Here is a 21,702-nt window from a genome sequence, read left to right as displayed (position 1 = left end):
ATGTGAAATTATTTGTTGGATGCCTCAGAAAAAACTGGAATCTCACAGTAGGATTCTAAACATTTTGAGATGAGGAGAAGAACTCACGAAACTGTCAATTCTGAACAGACTGAGGAGAAATGTTTAAAAGGCAACGCTTTACAAGTGCAAGTGAGGTAAGGCACCTTCAAGGTCAGCGTTAGTAAAGATATTTCCCCTTCTTTATTAGTAGCAGTAAGGCCAAGGTCAGGTACTAATGTCTAATACCTTTCCAGCTCATCCTAAGGGTACTAAGTGTACCCTTCTTACTCAAAAGAACACATTTTCACATATTTTCACACACACATGCTGATGACTGGAATTAGTCTTGTTTTCCATGTGGTTTTCCATTAAATTTATTTTAATTAATTTATTAATATATATATTTTTTAAAAACTGGTCATCAGTGATGTGAAGGTTAGAGAAGTTCAAATGAAATTTGAACCAATAAAAATATTAAGGCTATGTCTATTTCTTTCTTCTTTTAGGTCTTCATGGAAATCATGGATGAAATGGGCATTACTGGTCCTCTGTGTCCTGTATGTGGTCATAACTTTTATAATATGCCTTTTTCCTAGTATTGTTCAGCACCTGGTTTATGCACAGTATGGTGAGTTTTAAACTTTCACCTAAATTTAATTTTTTCACCTGTGAAAGTTATTGTGGTTTAACATCAATTCATTATTGTCTCTCTCATCAGTGTTGTCCTTTGTTGACTTGAGTCGTCCATCTGACTTCTTTCTTAATCACACCATCAATATGCACCTTACTTCAGAAGAGGGGGTGACTCTGGGCGTGTGGTCAGTAAAATAAAATCTGTATTTATTTACACTTTGTCAATGTGAAATTTAAAATACCTTTCAAACTTTACCCTGTAAATACTTGAAAAATTACTTAAGTTCTGTATTTAACTATAATTTTTATTTAAGCCTTCAAAGTACAATTTTAAAAGGCCATTTGGTATTTAGCCTCCATTTTCTTACCATTTTTTCTTGAGAATTTGAAATAAGATCATTTATCTGCACTGATATACTTATTTTCAGTTACAAAAGTGTCAAAAATGTAATGTGCTTTATGTTTTTTTTTTCATTTTTTTCATTCTGACTCCTGAAGGCACACTGTTCCTGAGAAAAAGTGGAAGGAGGCCCAAGGGAAGGGGCTAGATTGGTATGAGAAATCGTTGGGTGATGGATCACCAGTTTTCATCTATTTCCATGGCAACAGAAATAACAGGTAGGCAAATTTTTTGTGTTATGTTATAAATAAAAATATTATATATCCTTCAATGCACAAACCAATTGGTCTGATACAGCCTGAACTAGATAGGTATATATGTTAATATGTTAAAAATTGTTCAGCCAAAATAAGATAAACACAATATCCTTCTGAATATAAGTTGATCAGCCAAGTCACATTGGTGTCTACTTTATTTTGCCTCCACCTTCCAAACTGAAATAAACAGTTACTAGTTACCAACTAATTATCGAAGTAATCTCAAACAGTTTGGTAATGTGGCTTTGGTGTACACTGTTGTCTGCAAAAATGGGCAAATGTATAAACAAAGTTCATAGAGTAGATGTTAATAGTATGTTAGATATGCAATGTACTTTTCAAATATTTAAAAAAAAGGAAATGTGTTTCAAATGTGTATGTGTTTCATTGTTTAACAGTGCAGAGTCACAGTGGTTTGCAGTATTCATAAGCAAATGAAATCAAAAACATTTTTCCCAATAACAAGTCAGGCAGAATAAAAGGAAACCAAAACATGCAAAGAGTTATCATTACCATACATCCTGTCTGGGTGTAAAAGAGTCACTAGAATGTCATTTCAACAAAGTGAAAGTGTATTTTGGTATGAACAGAAAATATTAGACTTTCTATGATCATAAACTCTCATGAACTGATAGTTTTTTGTTATTATTTTTTATACTAAATTTTTATACTTTTTTATGCCCAAACATTGAATGGAGAAGAATTTGATTATCAGGCTATAAAGGCAACTCTTAGTTGTCTGGTTAAAGAGTATCTGTATATGCATTAAAGTTTTAGAAGGAGAAGAAACAGGTTAATCGATCCCCTTAAATTAATTTTAAATTAATGTTAAATTAATTTTAACACCGTTTTGTCATTATGGGTGCATTTGCATTACTACAAACGTGAAATATTTGGCAAAGCTAAAATGAAGAAGCAAACCAACTATGTTTTGTTTGATTAAACACAATAAGAAAAGATTAAACATTTTACCAAGTATGTGCATAGCAGGATGCTTATAATATAAATAGTAATTTGTGTATTAGTCCATCTCTGTGTATACTATTTGTTGTAAGCATCTTGATAATTAAATAGAAATGCAAATAATTATTCAGTGAGACTGAACGGAGAGAGACTGTTTCAAAACTGAAATTAAACTTATTAAATTGTTATACATTCAGGTTTGCAGCTTAATCCTCAATATTATTTTTGTTTCATTTGATGATCATAAAACTGCCTTAATAGTATTATCCATTATCTGTACGCGCTTATTCAGTTCAGGGTCGTGGTGGGTCCAGAGTCTACCTGGAATCATTGGGCGCAAGGCAGGAATACATCCTGGAGGGGGCGTCAGTCCTTCACAGGGCAACACACACACTCACACCTATGGACACTTTTGAGTCGCCAATCCACCTATGGATTGTGGGAGGATACCGGAGCACCCGGAGGAAACCTCTCAGCATCAAACCCACAACCTCCAGGTCCCTGGAGCTGTGTGACTGCCCCCCTTAATAGTATTGTCTCTGCTAATCTTTTATTATTTTTTTATACAGAGCAGCCCCCCATCGAATAGCAGTGGCCAATGTAAGTATGGGTAAACTATCTTCACTGTTATAGATGTAAACAAAATACAACTCAGAGTATATTATCTGTTGCAGATAACTAGTTCTCTTGGCTATCATGCAGTGGTTATGGATTACAGAGGTATGGTAAAACCAAGTAATGAAAAATATTTTGTGTTGATCTTTATCCTGGAAAATGTTCCTTGTCAAATAAAACTTCATTACATTCCTTAGGTTTTGGAGACTCCACTGGAGAGCCCACAGATGCTGGACTGCTCACTGATGCCCTCTACCTGTGCCACTGGGTAAGAGCTCGCACCAAGGGCAGCCCGCTGGTCATTTGGGGTCACTCACTTGGGACAGTGTGAGTAGGTGTTGATTTTTGCTTTTTCCTAGCATTTGTTCTTTCGTAGACTAATGAGAAGATAGAATGTATGTATTGATTCAGTTCTGTATATTTGTGTTTCCACGTATAATTACTGTCCAACTTCAAAATGAATTTCAAAATTGAAAGCATTTCCCATAATAGATCAAAGCTATAGTAAAAGTGTCTTCTAAACCTCACTGCTAAGCAGTTTCAAATACTTTAAATATTACGGTATGAGAACTCCACATCTCATATACACTTAGAGAGATAAGGATCTTTGGCTTTACATTTACAGAGTGGCAACCAACACTGCATTGAAGCTTCAAGAGCAAGGTAAAAATTAATACATTTTCAGTAATGTTTGTACTAACAGATGTGACATATTTTCAGTAGGTTATTATTTCTCTGTACTTTTCAGTTAGTTATTATTTGGATTATATTGGAATTCAGTCTTTTATATTGGAAATATATAATGAACCAAGTATTATCTGTAATTTGAAAGAGCAATAAATAAGAAACTATGATCTAACAAACTAAAACAAAATTAAATAATAACTTTCAAGGTTAAGAATACAAAACAAACAATAAGAACAATTAAAATAGATAACTGATACAAGTGGAGAGAAAGCCCACCCCAGTCATACACTGTAACGTTCCTGTCATGGGGAGCTTTTAGCTGCACATTCAGTGCATGTCTCTAATCATTTCCCATTCCCTACATAGTGCACTAACATTACATGTAAGACATAACTGTGGGTTTAAAATTGAGCACAAAATATTTAAAATTAAGTTTTTCAGCCATGGTTTGATATGGATATATGTTATATTAGAACTATGCAGTTCAACTGAGCTAAATAAAGACTCTTTTAGGCAGATATAATTTTATCTGGAGTAGTTTATTCCGAAGATTACCAGTCTGGGTAGTTTAATGATATTGTAGTGTGGGGGTCAGTGAGCTGAGGCTGATCCAGTCTGAGTGGTGAGTGCAGTGCAATACAGTTTGTCACTGTGATGTAGCAACAAGCTACTTATTGAGGAACTATATTTTGGGAAAGATTTACCAATGTATACATTGGATTCCACTTCCACAGCTCAGTTATTTATTTCATATTTTACTTAAATAATTGTGATTCTTTATTTCAACCAAATGTTCTTGTTCTTCTTGATCTTAGAAACGTCTATAATTACTATTTAACAATTAACAATGAACACACTCCCCATGTCCGCGTGGGTTTCCTCCAGATGATCCAGTTTCCTCAAAAGAGTCCACAGGTGTGAGTGTGTGAGTGAATGTGTGAATGTGCATCGCCCTGCAAAGGACTAGTGCCCCCTACAGGGTTTGCTCCCACATTGACTCTGAACCCACCACGACCCTGAATTGGATAAGTTCAACTAAATTGTTTTAGACAGTAAGTGAATGAATGAATGAATGAATGAACACACTGATGCATGTTATTATGATGCATGAGTTGCCTTCCTGGTTTTACAAACACAGTTACACACAACGTTTAAAAGTACAATTTTGTGTTCCTTTCTTTATTTCTACAATTTTTATCTCACAGATTAACTTTTTAACACTTCATTACCAAGGGAGCTAATTATTATGATGCAAGCTTTAAACAAATATGAATCACACCAAACAAAAACCAAGACTGCTTCTTTGTCTTCCTCCATTTTTCCAGTTCTCCCCAGCTCTTTATACCCATTAGTGCACCTTTGCCAATTATTTTGCATTGAGAGCATGACAGTGGGTACTCAAGGGAGAAATGATTGAGGAGAGTGATGTGACTCCAGTTTTCAGGGCTTGGTACTTTTTTCCAACATTTAGGCCAAAGATCTGGCTCCTTTCCTAGTCTTATTTTGAAGGTGATCCTTAGTCAGCTGTGGGGCTTTACAAAGCCCACTATGTGCTGTCACTGTATCTGTAAACAGTGTTTTATTAGAAGTAATTCCATAATAAAATATCTGAATAGGTAATTTTTTTTATCATTAATTTTTCACAAGGTATCCCTGTAGATGCAGTGATACTTGAAGGTGCTGTTACTGAAGAACTTCGTAAGGTATCTAACCATCCGTTTACCTGGGTAGGTAACTTCTTGGGGCTTTCCTTTTAAATGCTGAGATACATTGAATATATGCAGTAATTGTACTGTAATATACAGTGGTGAATCTTCACAAAAATCAATTTTGCTCTACTTTTTTGCAAAGGCAATATTGTCTGTTATGTATTTGGCTTTACTTTTGATGCCAGCATCAGGGAAAAACTGTGTTTGGTGAAAAACATTATAATCCATTCAGTAAATGTTTTCTAACAGCTGAAAAAAGGTACAGTAGGAGTACATTATTGGTCACTAAAACTACGAATACAGTAAATGTATCTTTAAAAGGCACGGCATCTTTCTTCTTCTTCTTCTTCTTCTGGCTGCTCCCTCCTGTTAGGGGTCGCCACAGCGGATCAACCGCCATCTGCACCATCAATCTGGCACAGTTTTTATACCGGATGACCTTCCTGACGCAACCCTCCTTATTTATCCGGGCTTTGAGACAGGTGTTACATCCAAGTTCTGTGACCCTAGACAGCGCTACTTCACCGTCTCAAATTCTGCCGGCAGCTGTTGTCTCCATATAAATGTATGTATTTAATATTCAGTGTGGTCACAAATTCTGATGGCAGCTGTCAGAAATTGTGACCCCTCTGCTGGACATGAAGTAGCGCCCTCTAGGGTCACAGAACTCGACAGTCACGGATTTGGTGTAGCACCGGCACTGCAACGCGATGTGTTCCAGTGACCTTTAAAATGTAAAACAATGGTTTTAAATTGCAGTTGTGTTTCCTAAAGGTACATTACATTCCCTTCTCCAGAAGGAGGTGAATATTCGTAATCTATCCTTATAGAACTGTGTAAAATAAAACAACATAACCCGGACAGCGAGCATATATCGGTCCACTGGCTTAAAAAGCTGGCACACCGCTGACTGTAGACCACTTCTGGTCCACTATTGGACCACTCAGATTACTGTCCTGTGTAAAGGATATAACAAATTTTTAATCTCAAACAGATTTTAAATTCACAGAGACTTTTATTCTGGAAAACAAACTAATAAAAAATATTACCAACAACTATAGAGAGATATAATAATGTGTATAAGCCTGATATAAAATGATTATGCTACAAATGTTGACCCTGTGCTGGATTAAAATTATTTACTAATCTTATTTATAAAGGATAACAGAAGAACCTAATGAAGGAAAAAAATGTAAATTGGACTGTGAATGGAAAAGTGCTAAAATGTGGCATTTTGTCTAAAATTCTGTTTAATCACCAGCGGTCCGCACAGAAAACATGCAAAACGCCAGCAGTGGTCCACCGTCTCCTTGCTCTCAGGGAAGTCCTGTAAATGAAATGAAGCATATGAAATCAACACTATCTGTATATATATAAAACAGTAAAGTATTATGTTAACTACAGGTACAGAATATTTACCTTTGAGGGTATCACCATAGTGACAACAAAAGGTACCACCACAGTGACAGTTTTTCAGACAGTGTGGAGTGCAAAATATTTAATCCCTTCTTTTTTCTCTTAGTATTACTGGAGGTTTCCCTACCTTCACTACTATATTCTGGGATTACCAAAAGAAAGTAAAACCGCCGTCTCAAATGAAGTTAGGTATGTATACTTCATTGGCATTAAATTGAATTTGAGGAGCTGCATGTAACAGTCTATAATGTAAAAGTAAAAATAATGGTAGAGTTTTTGAAAGAGTAAGTCAGTGTTAGGGCTGAACAAGTTGGTGTTAGTGTTAAGTAATTTAATTACAATTTTTCTGACCAATATTGCATTGCTATTTATAACCAGGATAACCAAGAAAATATACAAAACACAACTAATGTGATTTAAAATTGCACTCTGTCAAATTAGATTTAGTACAACAATGATTTAACGTTACATATTAGTCTTAATGTGTTCTTTTTTCAGCTTAAAAACAATGAAGACACCTCTTCTGATACTTCATGCAGAAGATGACCCACTGGCACATTTTCAAAGGGTGCAAAAGGTATGACTAGAATATGCACTATATACGTTTGTATGCATCTTATAATTAATGAATAAATAAAATGGGAGCACTGGGGCAGCTGTGCATAAGTTTAAAGTCAGCATACTCACAACCAGAAATCAGTTAGAGGGGTTTGAAGTCCTCAGGCATTGGGCTGGGTCACAGTGGAACATCACACCAGTACCTTTGCAGTTAGCTGGTGTGGTGTTATTGAGCCAGAACTAATCATCCAACATCATTACTTCACTAATGTTCTCAGGGCTGAATATCATCAAATCCTCACCACACTGCTCCAACTTCTGTCTGAACTGTCTGAAAATCCTTTTTTATACATTAGAGTTTAAAATAAATATTTTGGCGTACAAATATGGTGTATGTTTGTTTTGTGCCATTTTTCATCACAGACAAAAGTACAGATTCATGCTGATAACATGCTGAATAATTTTTCTATCAAGCTTTACAGCATAGCTAGAAGTGCTCTGAATTCAGATGAAAAAGTTAAACTGGTGTCGTTTGATAAATCACTTGGATATCTTCATAGTGGACTCTACAGGGACCCAGCTTTGCCAGGCATTATAAAGTAAGGTCTTACAGCTGTTCCTTTTTCTGTCTAGTGTAGCCATTGTATCATTTGAAAATGCAAAACTTTTTAAAAGTTCTTATTGCATTTTATGTGATTTATAATTACAGGGAGTTTGTGCAGTCACTGACAACGTAATGACATGAAACTAAAGAACAGTGCTTGGGACCATGGATGACATACATCATTATTAAATTCATATATTCTAGTGTGTGTTCCTGCCTTGCACCCAGTTATTCCGGGTAGGCTCTGGGCCCACCTCGACTCTGAACTGGATAAGCTGTTAAAGACAATGAATGAATAATCCATACTTTAATCATGACTATGGATATGATATAAACAACTGCAGCATTTATTGCTTCATGTTCCTTCATGTATGATTCCTTTAGGACAGCAAATAAAATTTGAAATATTTATTACACCATAGTCGTAATAATATAATAAAAGCTTTCTTCCAATAAAAACTGAAACCTATAAATTGTCAATTCAACTGAAAATATATTTAACTGATAAAATAACAATGAAAATATTTCCAATACTTTCACAGACATACTTGTTTGTACTAAGATCAAATATAAACAAATTCAGACACTGAAGCCTGCAACACATTTAAAATAAATGGATGAGGAGCAAAATGACAGTGAAAATTCTCCAGGCTCCAGGGGCCTGGAGGTTGTGGGTTCGATTCCCGCTCCGGGTGACTGTCTGTGAGGAGTTGGTGTGTTCTCCCCGTGTCCGCGTGGGTTTCCTCCGGGTGCTCCGGTTTCCTCCCACAGTCCAAAAACACACGTTGCAGGTGGATTTGCGACTCGAAAGTGTCCGTAGGTGTGAGTGTGTGAGTGAATGTGTGTGTGTGTCTGTGTTGCCCTGTGAAGGACTGGCGTCCCCTCCAGGGTGTATTCCCGCCTTGCGCCCAATGATTCCAGGTAGGCTCTGGACCCCCCGCGAATTGGATAAGCGGTTACAGATAATTGATGGATGGATGGATGGATGATTTGAAACATTCTACAATAAGCAGGTGAATTTTGAAGTCATAGAAAGAGAGTCTACAAATAGCTCAGTTTTACAAGCAAAGATGGGTAATGGCTTAACACTTTTGGACAAACTCTTTGAAGGATCTGTCAAACAGTTCAAAAACATATATATGTACATAATCTTTTGAAAAAAATTAAAGAAATTTTGAGAAATCTGTCAGAGGCCAGAAAACACCACAGAATGTGCATGAGCCATCAGTTTTGCCTGAAAATAATGCTACTATGATAAATATAGTCAATTATCACTCCATTGTTGCATCAAGAAATGCAACATGAACCGCTATAACACAATGAGAAAGACAAATATTAATCCTATGCAGAAATGCTTTCTGGGTCCTTTTCTATGTTTTCTGATTCCAATTATCTCTAATGGTCTGAAAGACAGTGCTGAGTTCAGCTTTCAGCTTGCTTTCTGGAAAAACAGATTAGCATTCTGTGTCAACGCTGAAGGGGAAAAGCAAAGAGAAGTGCAAAAGCCTACATCCCTTATGTTATGGAGCATGAATCAGCGACGATGGCATGGGTGGCCTGCATATGTGTGAAGATACCACTGATTTGGAGATATACACTGAGATTGTAAGGAGACTTCATTTGCTATCCAAATTACTTTTCTGGGAAGTCCCTGGTTAGTTCAGCAAAACAATGTCAAGCTACATTCAGCGCATGCTACATTCAGCAGCATGCCTATGTAGGCACAGTATGCATGATTAACTGGTTAACCTACAACCATTTCCCAAATGATTAAAAGTAAAAGTGATGTAATACAGTAAACATGCCTCTGTCCCAAAAATTTTGGAATGTATTGCAGGCATCAAATTCAGAATTTGTTTATATTTATATTTGTTTATATATTTTCTTTGTCCATTTATCTGTTAAATAAATTAAACAATTTCAGATTCCAGTTTGCAGTTTTTGAAAGTGTCCTCGCTTTTCTGGAAATGGAGTTTTAAAATACAGCGATGTTAATGTTGAAGAGTATTGTAGGATAATGTAAATGACCATGTCTATTGATTGTTGTCTTATGTCAGTAATACATTTCAGTTGTTTAATCTCAACAATAATAATCAGTAGAGCGGTTTTAGCAGCTGAGTACAAGATCAATTATTATGAATACAGAATCTCATCTTCATGTGATGAGTCAATAAACAAAATAGTTCATTTTCCTTAAACACAACAATGTTATTCTTAGAGCTGAAGAACATTTATTTTGACTAAAGAGAACACTGATAATTCCTTTGTCTAATTAACCAGACTGCATTCTCTTGGCCCCAGCTCATTTAAGATGTAATGAGGTGAAATGGAAAAGTGCCCTGTGGTCTGACAAATCAAAATGTGAAATTTTATTTGGAAATAATGAATTATGCATCCTCTGGGCTAAAGAGGAGAGGGACTGTCCAGCTTGTTATAAGTGCACAGTTCAAATGTCAGCATTTATGATGGTATGAGGGGGTATTAGTGTACATGGCATTAGTGACTTGCACATCTGTGGAGGCACCGTTAATGCTGAACGATATTTAAAGATTTTGGAGCAACATGCTGTCATACAGACAACGTCTTTATCGGCTGAAAGCCTTGCTTATATCAGTAAGACAAAGCCAATTAACATTCTGCATGGGTTACAACAGCATGACTTCTTAGTAAAAGAGTTCGGGAGCTAAACTGAAATCTGAAAACTGGTGCATTATCAAATGAAAAACATTTTAACTGAGACCCTGAGCTGTTGAGCACTTACACTCTTACAGAGTGTGATGTAACACAGTGGAAAACATGCCCCTGTTCCAATCGTTTTGGAAAGTGTTGCTGGAATCAAATTCAAAATGGGCAAATATTTTTCAAAAAGCCATAAACTTTCTCAGTTTCAACATTTAAAATGTTGTCTTGCACATCATTGGATTTTGTTTTTATTTACATTTAGCACAATGTCTCAACTCTTTTGAATTTGTAGATTCATTTGGCTATTAACATCATTATAAATTAAATAATCTATAAATTAAATAAGTCTTGTAGTGTGTAAAGAATAAATATTGTTGTGTCTTGGTTTGACACCATTAGGTCCGGTAATGTGAGAGATTAATAGATTTATATGGTTATTTTAATAATTATACAATAAATGACTGTAACTAACTGAATTTTTCACCAAAACAAGCCTTGTAATGTGTAAGGAATGAATATCTGTACTGTTCTGTGTTGGTTTGACATCATTTGGTCCAATAACATGAGAAATTAATAGATTTATATGGCTACTTTAATCATTACAAAATTAATGACAGAATTTTTTTTACCAAAACAAGCCTTGTAATGTGTAAAGAATAAATATCTGTATTGTTCTGTGTTGGTTTGAAGTCATTAGGTCCAATAATATGAGAGACTAATAGATTAAAATGATAGCTTAAAATGTGGGACCTCAAGCAAATGGAGGCTTGACGACCGAAGAGTACGCACTGGAGAGTATGGTTGAAGTAGACTACTTAGATAAGAAGGGGCAAGGTCATGCAAGGGTTTAAACACCAACACAAGCAATTTGTACTGTATACGAAACTTCACTGGAAGCCAATGAAGACGACTTAGGACTGGAGTAATATGCTCCCAAGATCTTGTATGGGTCAGCACCCTAGCAGCAGAATTCTGCGCATACTGCAACCTGCTCAAAGCCCGAGCAGGGAGGCCACACAACAGAGCATTGCAGTAGTCGAGTCTGGAAGTTACAAATGCATGGACTATGGTCTCGGCAGCAGTGAAAGAGAGAAAAGGCCGAATCCTAGAGATATATTTAAGATGGTACAAGGCTGTCCTACATGTGTTGTTAATATGTGATTCAAATGATAATGTAGAATCAAAAATTACTCCAAGATTTCTCACTAGTGTTGAGGTAGAGACAACAAAACCAGGGATACAAACAGTAGTGTCACTAATATATATATATAATATATATATAAACAATAATAATAATAAATAAATAATAATAATAATCCACCAAAACTAGCCTCAGTATGTAAGAAATAAAACTCTGTACATTTGTAAGTTGATTTGACAGCATTAGGCACAATAAGGAAAGAGATTAATATTTGGAAATTAACATTAAACACTTATTCTAGTATCTTATTCATTTATTCTAGTAATTGTGCGACGGTCCCTAACGCTGGAGCTGGGCGCAGGGGAAAAACAGCGATAATCGGCTGCGTTTCTGGCTTAATTTCAGCAAGTACAGTTTAGTAAATAAAGGCTATGGATGTCATTTTTTAGATTCTTTTGTTACATTAGAAATCTGCAACTGTGAATATACGTTTGGTAACTGGCGAATAAAAGCGGAATTCCAAATCTCAAAACTTTACTGCAGTGTAAAACTGAACGTTTTGTATATTGCTCCTTCTATAAATGTATGTTAATACGTCTTGCCATAAGGATTTCACAGTAAGTCCAGAATCGAAATCAACGAGAAGGGTATCTCTGCAGGCCGGAGGCAGCTCCAAGTGGGCGGTACAGCTCTAAGTGGGCGGTACAGCTCCAAGTGGGCGGTACAGCTCCAAGTGGGCGGTACAGCTCCAAGTGGGCGGTACAGCACGTCGCTGGCTTCGAGATATGTAGTTGGCATAAAGGCTCTGGAGATGACCCAGAGGCTAAAGAACCCTTTTTATTTGTTTTTCAAAATCAGGGGTGATATGCAGCTGTATCTGAAAGCTTGTGTTGATGAGCAGGGTCTCAGGGTCAATGCGATGTTTGTGGTTACGACATGCCCCTCACCCCAGAATTTTTAAGGCATGGAAACTGGACTGTAGGGCCCCTCACCTCAATTCTTAAGGCACAGATACTAGACTGCAGGGCACCTTGTACACCACAGTTCAGACAGTGTGTATAGTTTGATACTTTTAGAAACCTAGGCTGTCTGGTTAACTGTGATGTCTTGCTTTGTGTAAAATGCCCTTCCACAAAATAGGTATCCTAGTTATTTTCTTTCTTCTAACAAATTTCTATAACTAATGCAGCTGAAATTATTCTGTTTGAGCATTGTTTGGAAGTTTAAGAGAATGTCAGTGAGTTCTTTGGGACATTGTGTTAGATTATTGTGTATTTTGTAGTACAGCTGTATGTCAGTGACCACGTAATAACTGTTTTGTTTTCAGTGTTAATATTGTACCTTGTAAACAGTGAGTATATTATATGGAGTACATCTTCAGCATTATGTGATTTACAGACTTGTTTGTGTTTGGCTCAATATGTGAAATTCTTGCAATAAATAAAGAGAATAACCATTTAACTGAGACCTACATGTACTGAGAATGATAATGTTTGCTTACATATAGGATACTACTCACTTCCTAACAAGAGACATGACAGTAAATATGGGTTCATCAGCACAGCTCAGTGCTGGGGTGCTATATATTCCTCGCCTGTCATTAGGTTCATGTTTCTCTACTCCAGAGAATCCAATTCTATTGTCAGGGATTAGAGAGGCAGTGTGTGCACGTTTGCACATCTGTGTTAGTAACGGGTGCAACTTAATGTAGAATACAGTCATTACAAATTTGTTCTCAAATATTTGTACATATGGTGTATTTCTGAAATAAATAAAACTGAATAAATGAACTGTATTTAAATAAATTGATAGCCCTTCGGGCGGCACGGTGTTGCAGCAGGTAGTGTTGCAGTCACACAGCTCCAGTGTGTGGGTTTGAGCCACACTCCATGTGAATGTCTGTGAGGAGTTGGTAGGTGGATTGGCGACTCAGTGTGAGTGAATGTGTGTGTGTGTGTGTGTGTGTTGCCCTGTGAGGGACTGGTGTGTTCCTGCCTTGCACCAAGTGATTCCATTTAGGCTCCGGACTGGACCCACCGCGACCCTGAACTAGATAAGCAGTTTCAGATAATGAATGAATGAATGAATGAATGAATGAATGAATGAATGATAGTCCTTTTACAAATTCACATGCACAATCCAGGTAAGAAGAAAGGGAGGCTTTCTGACAGTCAAAGCCAGTGTTATCCAACTCTGATCCTATTCTACCTGTTCAAATAAACTTGATTCAACTAATATTGTGAGTAGGGTGTTCCAGGACCTGGTTCTGATGACAAATCAAAGCATATGTGATCATCTGAACACAAAGAGTAATACATAATACTCCACAACAAGGACATACGTCTATAAAGAATCATTTAAAACCATGCAAAGGAACTAGATGAAGTACAGTGAACCTCTCTGAATGTCTGTTTATATTCTTAATTTTAAGTTGAGCCAAATTTCCTGAAAGGTTGCACCACTATCTTGAAATTCATTATACCATAACTACATTACAGTGAAATTCCTATTCATATACACCCACTATGACTGAGTGGTCAGTGTAGGTTTGCTGAATATTATGATTATTTGCAAATTATTAGCACCATTTCTCCCATGACCATTAATGGAAAGGAGTTGCTTTAAATATTTATTTGAATAGTGGGCCATTTTCTACAGTGTTACTTAAGGGTTTACACATTTAAACTGATTATAATACAATACTGTGCTGAGTAATAAACAAATAATACAGTCCTATAATTCTGTAATCAAATTAAAATAATGATTTTAGACATGACAGACCTAATGGATTTCATAAGTTTGCAGTTCACCCCATAATCAGATTGCCAAAATTATATAATTAACATATCAGGAGTGCTATGTTTTTCGTTTTCACTGAAACCTAATATAAACTATAACTAGTAGAGGGTATCTAGTTCTGTTGGAGAGAAATTATGCCCTTTTTTCGAATCACAAAGACTGCTTTTCCTACATTCGCCTTCCCACAAAACATAGATCGCCCACGTGCTGCGTACGCCCCTCACACTTGCTAGTTACCGCCCACTTGCTGGTTTCTGCCCACTTGCAGCGTACGCCCCTCCCACTTGCTGGTTTCCTCCTCCCACTTGCTGGTTTCCGCCCACTTGCTGCGTACGCCCCTCCCACTTGCTGGCCTCCGGCCTGCAGAGATATGTGTGAAATCAACGGTTTACTAAATGTAATGATATACAGCTCCATTCTTGTCAAACTAGACTCTAGACTTTGGACCAGACCATATTTCTGTAAAAAGTGCACAATTAGAGAGATCTCTTCTGTTTGTTTGGGTTTTTTTCTCTTAGCGTCCGAACAACGTTGCGATATGAGGAGAAGATTGGACGAAAATGTCCCTGAACGGGGTGAAAAGAAACCAAAGGAAGCGCCAAAAGGCGTAAATGACGAGGAAACGCGGACGAGGTTGACACTTTTCTATATATTAGACTCCAAACATGTTTTGATTCTTAAAAGAGCGCTTAAAAGACTACATAACTGCTTCGAAGTCTGTTGCTGCTGCGTCTATTCTGAATCGCCTTACTTCCTGGTTTATATTCCCAGAGGAAAGAGGAGAAAGACCTGTTGTGTCTTCTAGCCAAAAGAGACTGGATAGACAAAGGAGACTTTTACTCCTGAGAATGTTCTCACGGAAAAAAAGGTGCTTTGGGATCTCACGTGTCTCTGAGCTTTAGGGGAGATCTCAGTTAGGCTACATATCATTGTGCTAAATTTTCTTTCTTTTTAATGTCTTGTTTTATCTAATGCTATTTGTGGTTTTGGAAGAATTGCTATTTAGTCTCCAGAGCCTTTAAAAAGCATGATAATTAAAACACTGCTATAAATAGGGCCAAAATCTGCATATCCTAACAGATCCACCTTGTTGCAGGTCTTCATGGAAAAAGTGGATTAAATGGACATTACTGTTCCTCTGTGTACTCTACGTGGCTACACCATTTATAATACGTCTCTTTCCCGGCCTTTTACAGCATCTGGTTTATTCACATGCTGGTAGGCTACAAATGTCCACTGTAAATTGTAGTAATTCATCCAAGAAGTTTATCTCTGCAGGAAGATTAACATCAAATAATTTTTGCATCTATCCACAGTGCTGTACTTTGTTGATCTGAGCCGTCCCTCTGACCTTGGTCTTAATCACACCATCAATATGTACCTGACCTCAGAACAGGGGGTGACTCTGGGCGTGTGGTCAGTAAAATAAAATCTGCATTCTTTACACTTTGTCAATGTTTAATATATAATGCTTTTTCAAACTGCTGTTAGTTTGTTCTCACAGGTGTGGAATATACTTGAAAATTAGTAACTGAACTTAACTATAATGAATGATCCCTGGATTTCAAACACCTACCTTGTATCTACACTCATTGTCCATTTTATCAACACCACTGACCACACAGGAGCACTTTGTAGTTCTATAATTACAGACTGTAGTCTGCCTGTTTCTCTGCATACTTTCTTGCAGAGGGAAAACCCAAGACCCCCACAGAGCAGAAATTATTTGGGTAGTGAATCATTTTCAGCGCTGCAGTGACACTAACATGGTGGTACAAGTGGATCAGACACAGCAGTGCTTCTCTGGTTTTTAAACACTGTATCCACTCACTGTCCACTGTGTGAGGATGAGGGCTTTAAAAAAAAAAAAAACCTCTAGTGGCCATGCTGTGTCTGATCCACTCATACCAGCGCAACACATACTATCACAACACCACAACGTCAGTGTCACTGTATCTACCACCCAAATCATACATGTTCTGTACTGGTCTTGCTGCGGTCCTGATTACTGAACAGGGTGGAATGGGGATAAGAAAGTATGCAGAGAAACAAGTGAACTACAGTCTGTAATTGTAGAACTACAAATTGGTCCTGTATGGTCAGTGGAGGTAATAAAATGGACAGTCATACAATGTCGGTTTTCCTAATCCAGTGATCGTTCAGTGCATTATTTTTTATTCAGGCTTTCAGATACAAAGTTAAAAGGTAATTTGCTATTTCTTAGCTCCCAATCAATGCTCTGTACTCTCATACCACTGAAATAATACAGGTTCTCTGTACTTTTTCCATCTCATCTCTTGTTCTCAATGTCCTTTCCATTTACTCCTGTATATTAGGCACACAGTCCCTGAGAAAAAATGGAAGGAGGCCCAAGGGAAAGGCCTGGACTGGTACGAGAAATCTTTAGGTGATGGATCTCCAGTTTTCATCTATTTACATGGCAATACAAATAACAGGTAGGAAATGTTTCTACTCATTTAAGTCTGAAAATATGTTTTTATTGTCGAAAGGTATTATACAGAAAAAATCCCAAAATACAACATAAGTGAACTGAACTAGTTGGCCAATAATATTTGCAGGATCTAGAAAAGCTCAATAGCTAGAAAAGTGTTCAATAGCATGTCATATGATAATGCTATAGAGCATCAGAACATAGCCATTGAAGCATATCTTCTAGCAAGGCAGTCACTTTTGACCTGCTTAAATCTGTTAAATATGTATTTTCTGTTATAAACAGTACAGTTGTTTAGATAATCTTTAACCAAGACTTGTGTGTTATTAAACACACAAGTAAAACAGTGTACTTTGTCCAGTCACAGTGTTACAGAACTGAGATTAAAGCTTTTACATCATAAAAACTCAAATGGCAGATTTACCTAATTATGTGTGATACACTCATTATCAGAACACCTCCTGATAATAGTTTTCTGCTTTCATTTAAACAGAGCAGCCCCCCATCGAATAGGAGTCGCAAATGTGAGTACCTCAACTATCTTGAATATCAGAAATGTAAATAAGGCCACAGTGCTCCCACTGACAGGGTGTTTGTCGATTGCAGGTCCTGAGTTCTCTTGGCTATCATGCAGTGGTTATGGATTACAGGGGTGGGTGAAATGTTATTATTCCACTTTCCCACTTTATTGTTAGTGTCATTTCCTAAACTGTATATTTATAGGTAAAGTTAAAAAAAATACTTATAACTTTACATAAGCTGCAGCTGGTGCATTACAAAATTGGACTATGTGGGTTAATAGGAAAGCAACACTATAGGTATGATATTTAAAATTAATAATAAGCAGCAGGTTTAATATGTAAAATAAAATTCTTAGTCATTTTCTAGTAATTTTTTATTTTTATTTTTTTTGTTAGATAATATCTTCTCACATAAAAATAAAAGAAAACATTGTTTCAGGGTTTGGTGACTCCACTGGGGAGCCCACAGAGGCTGGCTTGTCCACTGATGCCCTCTACTTGTACCACTGGGTAAGAGCTCGCAGCAAGGGCAGTCTAGTGGTCATTTGGGGTCATTCACTTGGCACAGGGTAAGTGTGATGCTTTTTCAAAAATTCCATTGCCATTAACCTGTTACAACTAAGGTATTACATGTATAAACACAGTAACATTATTATTCTATTTGTAGAGTTTCAACTAACATTGCAGTCAAATTACAAGAGCAAGGTAAGACACTTTAAATTAAAAATACATTTAACAGTAGAGTGTTAATGTCCGGGCGGCATAGTGGCGCAGCAGGTAGTGTCGCAGTCACACAGCTCCAGGGACCTGGAGGTTGTGGGTTCGATTCCCACTCCGGGTGACTGTCTGTGAGGAGTTGGTGTGTTCTCCCCGTGTCTGCGTGGGTTTCCTCCAGGTGCTCTGGTTTCCTCCCCCAGTCCAAAAACACATGTTGGTAGGTGGATTGGCAACTCAAAAAGTGCCCGAAGGTGTGAGTGAATGTGTGTGTGTGTCTGTGTTGCCCTGTGGAGGACTCGCGTCCCCTCCAGGGTGTATTCCCACCTTGTGCCCAATGATTCCAGGTAGGCTCTGGACCCTCGCGACCCTGAATTGGATAAGCGGTTACAGATAATGAATGAATGAAAAAAGTGTTAATGCCTACAGTTTTAGGTAGTTTATTCAGTTAAAAATGGTACCTTGGTGTTGTTTTTTCTCTTGAAAAAACCAGCGAAACCGTGAAAGATGAACCTCTAATAGTTCTCTTATTATCTCTGTTTGTAGGAAAGCCTGTTGATGCAGTGATACTTGAGGGTGCTTTCAGCTCTGGGAAAGTTTTCATTACATTCCCCCATATTTTTACCTGGGTAGGAAATTTGCATACTCTTTCAAACATTTGATTTCACATACAATGTACTAAATATTAATAGTTTATTTATTTTTCCTCCTAGTACTACCTGAGATTTCCCTATATTCAATACCTTTTCCTAGATTTACATAAAACAAATAAACTCAACTTTCCCACTGATGAAAAGTAAGTATAATGCAGTGGCAGATAACTAAACATTATTTAAAAAGGAGAACACCACATACAGAAGACTTAAAGTTTTAATCCATGATTGTTAATAGTTTCTGAAAGATATTTGTTGTATCCCTACAGTCTGAAGAAAATGAGGACTCCTCTATTGATCCTGCATTCTAAAGATGATCATTTGGTGCCCTACCATGTAGCAGAAGAGGTATGTCACATGAACTATAAAAAATAATCTATTTTGTCTATGTGTCTTTGCCATGGCATTTAAAAAGTATAAAATTAAAAAAACTATTAAAAAGTATAAAACAGTATTAAAACAGAATATAAAATAAAAATGATTAAAAGCTATTCAGCAAAATTTAAAACAATAAAAACAGAATAATAAAATAGGACACTTATTAAAATACTACTAGAAATAAAATAAGTAAATCTAAATTTTTAATTTGATCTAAGTGCAGCGCTACTCAAATGCACAGGAGAAAAGGAAGGTCTTTAGTCCTAGATTTGAAGGTAGTAATATTTGGGGCAAATCTGATGTCTTCCGGGAGTCTGTTCCAGGTGCAGGCAGCATAGTGACTGAAAGCTGCCTCCCCTGTGTGGTTCTGACCCGGGGCACCACTAGCTGACCAGTCCCGAGTGATCTGAGGGCCCTACTGAGTTCATACACTTCTAGCAGATCTGAAATATATTTTGGTCCGAGGCAGTTTTGATTTATAAACAATTAATAACACTTTACAATCAATTATGTGTTTAATTAAAAAAAATAATAGTAGAAACAAGTGGTATAAAGAATGTGCTTGAATTGTGTGTTTGTGCATTTGCATGAGTGTAACGCTGATTATGCTGTGTTTTAATTTGTATTACCATGATGCCGTACAGGACCATAAACAATAATTCTCACAACCATTTCCCTCTCTAGCTATATAGAACAGCCAAAACCGCCGTGGAATCAGAAGACCAAGTAAAACTGGCGTTGTTTGATGGATCTCATGGATATCTACATAATGGGCTTTACAGAGACCCTGCTTTACCAGGCATCTTAAGGTAAAAATGTTTTAATCTGTTTCTGTTATGATAGTTGGTGGTTTTTTTATGATTTGGTGAAAATAATATCTCACACAAAATTTTCATATGGTCATCACATGTGGCTTGTTGATTACTAATGTATGAATGCTTGCATTTACAGGGAGTTTGTGCAGACCCTCAAAGCATAATTAAGAAGTTGAAAAAGAAGGCATTTGGGATCAAGACTATAAGTCTCTGAACTACGCCTGACATGCACTTAATTAAATCTGAAGCTTTAGCACTACATTCTTATAACAGTTGATTCTAAGTGAGAAGTGCAAGTCTGGCTGACCCTCCCATGCACACTTCTTATAAATTAAATATAAAATGACATGGACTACTAATGACTATGGATTCATGAACTATGATGAATGAGCAGTTGATGTGAATGATGATGATAATTGTTTGCTTATGGAGGAATATTATTAGTACCTGACTGCAATATTCATTCATTATCTGTAACCCTTATCCAGTTCAGGGTCGCGGGGGGTCCAGAGCCTACCTAGAATCATTGGGCGCAAGGCAGGAATACACCCTGGAGGGGGCGCCAGTCCTTCACAGGGCAACACACACTCACAAATTCACTATGGACACTTTTGAGTCGCCAATCCACCTACCAACGTGTGTTTTTGGACTGTGGGAGGAAACTGAAGCACCCGGAGGAAACCCACGCGGACACGGGGAGAACACATCAACTCCTCATAGACAGTCACCCGGAGCAGGAATCGAAGCCGCAACCTCCAGGTCCCTGGAGATGTGTGACTGCGACACTACCTGCTGCGCCACCAGGTAGTGCTCTGTCCAGACTGCACTAATATAATCTTTGAGATAAATAGTTAAAAAAAGTAATTGTGATGTAAGAATATTAAAAAATGCTTTGATACCTATTAAATTTCAGTAAAAAAAAAAAGTAGATATTCTCTCATTTTTGCTCTGTCCAGTCTTCCTAAATCCGATCACATTTCATGATATGGGTACATTTAATTCCATGCATGTAAATGTACAAATATAGAATTACAGGGATAAATAATTGTTAAAATGTAATAATACAGAAATAAAGAAATGTGGAAATGCAGAAATAAATGAAAGTAAAAATGGAGAAATTCATAAATCAGTTCAAGACAATTCCTTATGCACTTTTTCATGAAATGTATTTCCCTATTCATTTATATATTACATTATTAATTTGTGCCTTTTTTATTTAAACGTATGCCATTTTGTTCTGCACAGCTGACATAACGTCATGACCAATTCTGTGGGAATGACTTAACAATGTTGTATTCCTAACTTGTGTTGAAGATTTCAGGTGGACCCATTGCAACCTAAACACGAATAAGTTGTAACAGAAGATGAATAAATGGATTAATCAGTTAATTAATAAATTAATGAAGTTGGAACTAACTACATAGTGAGGCTGGGAATGAGAAAATTAAGGTTGTAGTTGCACATAGCATCAAGGCTTATAGCATTTCTGTAAAAAAAATATTTTTTTCCAATATTGGAGCCACTATGTAATATGATGTCAATTAAATGATCTTAACATAAAATACACCATCATCCCCTTTCATTAACCTCTTAATAAAAAATAGAACATTATTAATAAGAATTATTATTAAAGTAATTATTGTCTTATCAGTGATTTTTTTCCTTTTATCTCTATATTTTATTATGATTTCTATTATTTATGTAG

The 21,702-nt window shown here is 36.7% G+C and overlaps 2 protein-coding genes across 3 annotated transcripts; both read left to right on the top strand.

Moving 5' to 3' along the window:
* Positions 1-21: 21 nt before the first annotated feature.
* LOC136706164 (lysophosphatidylserine lipase ABHD12-like) lies at positions 22-11,000 on the top strand. Of its 2 annotated transcripts, none has more exons than XM_066680118.1 (13): positions 22-155; positions 507-628; positions 719-818; positions 1,132-1,251; positions 2,823-2,853; positions 2,928-2,973; positions 3,066-3,195; positions 3,494-3,531; positions 5,203-5,258; positions 6,787-6,869; positions 7,179-7,257; positions 7,713-7,837; positions 7,948-11,000. In XM_066680118.1, the coding sequence occupies exons 1-13, from the start codon at positions 70-72 to the stop codon at positions 7,973-7,975; spliced, it is 1,044 nt and encodes a 347-aa protein (XP_066536215.1). In that variant the 5' UTR covers positions 22-69; the 3' UTR covers positions 7,976-11,000. The 2 variants fall into 2 exon arrangements, with proteins under 2 accessions (XP_066536215.1, XP_066536214.1); XM_066680117.1 differs by having other exon boundaries at positions 5,203-5,282; positions 7,948-10,999.
* A 3,837-nt stretch (positions 11,001-14,837) lies between these two features.
* On the top strand, positions 14,838-20,891 carry LOC136705834 (lysophosphatidylserine lipase ABHD12-like). Its single transcript, XM_066679626.1, has 13 exons — positions 14,838-15,097; positions 15,561-15,682; positions 15,781-15,880; positions 16,801-16,920; positions 17,410-17,440; positions 17,523-17,568; positions 17,877-18,006; positions 18,105-18,142; positions 18,698-18,780; positions 18,865-18,947; positions 19,074-19,152; positions 19,867-19,991; positions 20,134-20,891. The coding sequence occupies exons 1-13, from the start codon at positions 14,865-14,867 to the stop codon at positions 20,159-20,161; spliced, it is 1,218 nt and encodes a 405-aa protein (XP_066535723.1). The 5' UTR covers positions 14,838-14,864; the 3' UTR covers positions 20,162-20,891.
* The last annotated feature ends 811 nt before the right edge of the window (positions 20,892-21,702 follow it).

This window comes from Hoplias malabaricus, chromosome 8 (assembly GCF_029633855.1).
Source record: "Hoplias malabaricus isolate fHopMal1 chromosome 8, fHopMal1.hap1, whole genome shotgun sequence".
NCBI classification, from domain to species: Eukaryota; Metazoa; Chordata; class Actinopteri; order Characiformes; family Erythrinidae; genus Hoplias; species Hoplias malabaricus.
Note: the sequence above shows the minus strand (reverse complement) of the source record. Positions and strands in the feature narration are given on the sequence as shown.